General features: G+C 35.2%; 1 protein-coding gene across 1 annotated transcript in view; it reads left to right on the top strand.

Moving 5' to 3' along the window:
* The window catches only part of FGL1 (fibrinogen like 1), a 19758-nt gene extending 19043 nt beyond the window's left edge, over window positions 1–715 (top strand). The window contains exon 8 of the mRNA XM_005415511.2: window positions 25–715. Coding sequence (XP_005415568.1) covers window positions 25–184 — 160 coding nt within the window. The 3' untranslated portion in view covers window positions 185–715. The remainder of the gene's footprint in view (window positions 1–24) is intronic.
* Window positions 716–5042: the final 4327 nt, after the last annotated feature.

Raw genomic sequence — 5042 nt, 5'->3', positions numbered from 1 at the left:
TGTTTCCCTTTACTTTCCCACCAGGTGTCACTCTGCCAACCTGAATGGTTTGTACTACAGAGGTCCCTACACTGCCAAGACAGACAACGGGATTGTTTGGTACACCTGGCATGGGTGGTGGTATTCTCTGAAATCTGTTGTCATGAAGGTCAGACCTGCAGACTTTGAATGTAATATTGTTTAAATATTCTATGAACACGATTCACCTGATTAATCGTTTAGGAAATCAATTCCAAATCAAAATGGGCAGATTTTTACTTCTCAATCTATGCATATATAAATTTGGAATAATTCCTCTGCAACCAGTAGTTTTATGAGATGTAAGTGAAAAGACAAGCTAGCCTATGAAGCTTTAGATGCAAATATTAATGCTAATGGGTCCAAGTATATTTTTTAAAAGGCAAGTGTTCACTGAGGAATAATGACATCCTCACTAAGATGGCAAATTTTTGGCTTTCCAGTAACTCCAAATCCTTTCAAAACAATCCTTTAAAAACAACAGTATTGTTACTGTGCTGTCTCAAAAATGAAAAGCAATTGTACTTACACAATAAAAAAACCCTACTCAAATAGAAACATGAGGTTTACTCACTGGATGGAACATGCCTGCTTTGGAAAGGTTCAAGACTTTAGCAATGAGTTTCCTGTAAATCTCTCTGATGTAAAGGTTGCATGTGTTGTGTACATAGTGTACATAAAAGGTTTAAAGAATGAGGCAGAAAACTGAAGAAAGAGAAGGGGTGCTGCCAGGGTACAATCAATTGAATCCAGCATAGAGAAGTGGATTGTCTGTTGTTTGCTGAGGCATTTCTAGGGCTGGTCACAACATTTCAATCATTTTCAAATGTTTCAAAACATTTGAAAATGTTTTTAGATGGTCAGTAATTATGCTTTTCTCCTTCTTGGTAACGGTAATGCTTTTTCTTCCTTTTTCTTTTTTTCTTTTTATTTTTCTTTTCATTTTCTTTTTTTTTTTTTTTTGTTAGATTTTACAACTCTCTAATTTTGAATGTCCTGTCCAGTCACTTCCTCTCTTTTCCCTATATACTTGTCTAAGCTTTCTGGGCTTTTCTCCATCTCAAGTTGCATATCCATATTTTTCTTGTACAACAATAATGGTAAGAGAGACTTTGCTTACCCCTGGCTTTTGTGCCTGGCACTACAGTAGACTCTAATAGGCAGTAATAACAAGAGTTGCTGATTAGTGCTTGCTGCCCTGGAGAAGATAGGAATACTCTCTAGAAAGCTATCCAATGAAATGTAGTCCATTTCTGCTGGGCAGATGCAAATGAAGACTTCAAAGAAAATATGGACCTAAGCTTGCTTTCCTAAAATAATTTTGCTTTTGTAGCTCAACTGCCACTCTCTCTCCCCCTGTCCAAATACAGTTTTGAACATGGCAGACGCTTTCAATCATGCTTAAAATATTTGAAACTAAGTTTTGGTAAAGGTCAGTTTATAACAACATTGCTATGAATACAGGACGGCTGAATTGTAACTCTCTGCATGGCAATTTTTCCTTCCATTTTCATCCTCCCAAAACAAAAGTTTGTAAAGAATCCCTGAGAGAATTGCATAGAATAAGAGAGGGAGGATGTTTGTAATAACTGAGGGGAAGAAAGAGAGTTCTTACGAAACAATCTCACTCAATAAGATAAATCATGCTATACCTAAACAAAAACAAACAAACAAAAAAGCGTGGGAAAAAAAACCAGGGCTAGGGCAGCTAAAATAATGTTATAATGTAAAAATTGTGCCAATGAAAATCTGCAGTATAGAGGTTTTTAATGTCTCTTTATTTTTGTGGTAATAGCAGATATTCCAGATAATCCAGTCTTTTTCTTGATGTATCAACTGATACTGTGCTAGAGATTTCTAGCCTTTAGCACATCCCTGTACCCATGCATGAGAGGATCAATGAACAGTTATTCAACTGCTTATTTTGAACTTTGTTTAATTAGTTTCACCAAATTACATTTGGTATCAGGCAGGAAGGCCCATTATATGTGTGTGTAAGGGGGGTAAGGGGGAGGGAGAGAAGTAAAGAGAGAGAGATAGTAAGAGAAATTCAACATCAGAAAAACAAAATCTGATAAAGTATTTTTATTCAATTTTATTACATATAACTTAAATTGGGTTCCTATGTAACTATGCAAATGTCTGTAGGTATGGATTATTAATAATGTGATGGAAGTTTTGGAGTAGTTGAAAAATGTTGTAAGTACAGTATTTCCCATAATGATTTTCAAATTATTTTATTATTTTTTCACTCTGAGAGGAGGAAGCTTTAATTATTTGGGGGAAAAAACCCACAAAAAACAAAGAATGCCATTATGTAGAAATTGTAAAAACATCTTTAGTTTTTCACAGGAAAATAGAAAGATTAACTCATGAATTTGGAGAGTATCAAGGCAGATCATATTCCACCAAAATAAAAGACAAGGAAGATTCATGCAGACAAAAGTTGGATTTTCAGTACAAAAAAAATACTCAAAATTTACAGATAGTGCTCATAAAATCAATGATAATTTTTAATATACTGCAACATAAATTCTAATGAAATCTTTTGGCTGAGTTTGGGTGCTTTTGACATATTCTGATATAAATTTGACTCCTTTTCTATACTGTAAATCATAAAATGAAGAAGACTCAAATCTGTCTTTGTACATCTTCAAATACACTTAGATGTTTATTTAGACTGAATGCTCTTCTAACAAGGATGTATCTAGCATACTGTCAGCAATATACAAATATTGTATTTTTAATTTCCACCACTTTTCCATGGCCTTTCTTTGTGCAATAAATCTTTCTGACCACATGAAAAGCATGTGAGTGTTGTAATTCAAAATGGTCATATAATTGTTCTTAAATAAACAAACCATTTATTTTCAAAAGGGAAGTTTTAATAGCTACCAGGCAAGACACAAGGTTGGGAGAGAATTCTTTCCTCTGCCAGGCTTGTCTGTTCACATGAATTTATTTTCTCAACAGGTACAAACATGTTCTAAATGGTCTTTATTATTAGATAGCAGAACACAGGCCAGTTTATTTGTTCTGGTGTTAGACAGAACATTGTTCCCAAGCAGCTGAAAATGAATACATACTATTTCATAGAAATCATATAACCCAAAAGAAGAAGAAGAAGAAGAATTGAGGAAATAACAATGAAAATGTTTTGTTAGTCATGTTAATAAAGAACATCATGATATCTAACAACAATGTGCCATCAAAAATATATATTTTTGTAATATCTATTCAAGGGAAACACTCTTGTATTTTATTTCTATGTCTAGAAATGTGTTCCTGCATTTGCTCAACATATTGGACAGTAAAAGAATGGAAACCACGATCCCAGATGAATTAAATGAACATTAACAGAGCCTTTTATGTTACAGCATTTGTTTTCCCTAGAATATGTAGAAAGCATTGATAGAGCTGAGGTACTGCAGTCTGGCCTATGGCTTTCCACTGGAGATTCTTCCCTTCAGCTCTAATGTTTTGCTACAGTCTACCTCTCCTCACCATTCCCAAAACTGTTACTCCTCACACCAGTATGTGAATGCCTTTTGTAAGTATAACATTTTGTTCTGCCAGAGCTACTGCTTCTTGCTCTTGAAATGGTACACCCAGAAAGGGGATTGGAACCACAGGTTGCCCGGTCTGTGAACATTCCTGTCATTTTCCTTTAGTTCACTTCTCATTATCTCAAAAGAACAAGCTAATTTTTTGCTCATTTTCCTTCAGCAGTAAATTCTCTTTGGCCGTTGTAACAGAGATAGAAAGAACAGAAGTATCCAGGAAAGTATTTTGTATCTAAATTTTGAAAAATTGGAAACATTTGCACTTATTTCTGGATTGTGGGGTTGGGGTTTTTTTTGTTTGGTTGTTTGAGGTTTTTTTTCTGTGTTGTTTTGGTGGTTTTTTTGTTTTGTTTGGGTTTTTTTTTGGGGTGGGGTGTGGGTTTATTGTTGTTGTGGGGGTTTTTTTTGGTTTTTTTTTTTTTTTAATTATTTATGAAGCGGTCAACTTGGAAAGCAAAAATGGAGCTTCCAAAATCAGGAAGCACTTTGAAATGAGTGTGAGTATGCTTGCTATTTCCTCAGAGCAGGTCTGAGAACTGGGAATTTGGTAAGGCTTCAAACATTTAGCTAAAATATGCTCAGAGGAAGGTTCAAATTTTTGTTGAAGTGCTTCTTCAAAGAGGGTATAAAACTTTACAGTGATAGTGGCTTTTTTGATGCTTAATTAAGTTTTTTTGTTGAATACACAGTGTTCATCATAATTTTTCTTTTCCAAGTACCTGAAGACCCTCTTAATCTTTGTTTAGTGCAGGATGAAATCCAGCTTGTCATTGCTACATCTTCAGTTAACTAAGACAGTTCTTCGTAATCCCACCCTAGTGGCAAATAGACAGCATCAGAAACATAATGCTGATACACAAACACTGAGTAAACAATCTTGGGGCCAAATTTGTTTGCTTGCAGAAGAAGCAAAATATGGCCTTTGAATAAAAACCACAAGCAAACCATCTTGTAGCTCACTTTTCTGTCCTTCCTCAGCAAGCCATAAACACCTGCGTATAAGTTCCTTTTACGTTTTTCTTGTACAGAATTAATCTTTTTCTTCCTGTCTTAATGACAGTCAGATTAAAGATCTGTTAGTTGTGCTTTGCATACCTTTGACTGTTTGTCCTAAGGAACCTGGGCAGCTCTGACGTTCTGCAGAACCTGAGCAAAGGCTCTGAGCAGCTAGAGGACGTTCTTAAGGCATCTATAATGGCAGTTGTGAGAACAGACTGAACTGAATTATTTAATGAATATGTCACCCAACACTACTGGCAGGAAGATAAACAGACTCCTCTTACAGGTAAATGGTTCTCACAAATTATTACCTGAATTTCAGTGCATCCAGTTTTGTTGTCCTTGCAAAAGGTCACAATTTTCAATCCATGCAAAATTATATTGCCATGGGAGCCCCTGGTCTGGCACTTTATGCAACATGATAGTTCATATTAAATGAACTTAGAACATTAGTTGAACACG

The sequence above is a fragment of the Geospiza fortis genome, unplaced genomic scaffold (assembly GCF_000277835.1).
Source record: "Geospiza fortis unplaced genomic scaffold, GeoFor_1.0 scaffold40, whole genome shotgun sequence".
Taxonomy (NCBI): domain Eukaryota; kingdom Metazoa; phylum Chordata; class Aves; order Passeriformes; family Thraupidae; genus Geospiza; species Geospiza fortis.
Note: the sequence above shows the minus strand (reverse complement) of the source record. Positions and strands in the feature narration are given on the sequence as shown.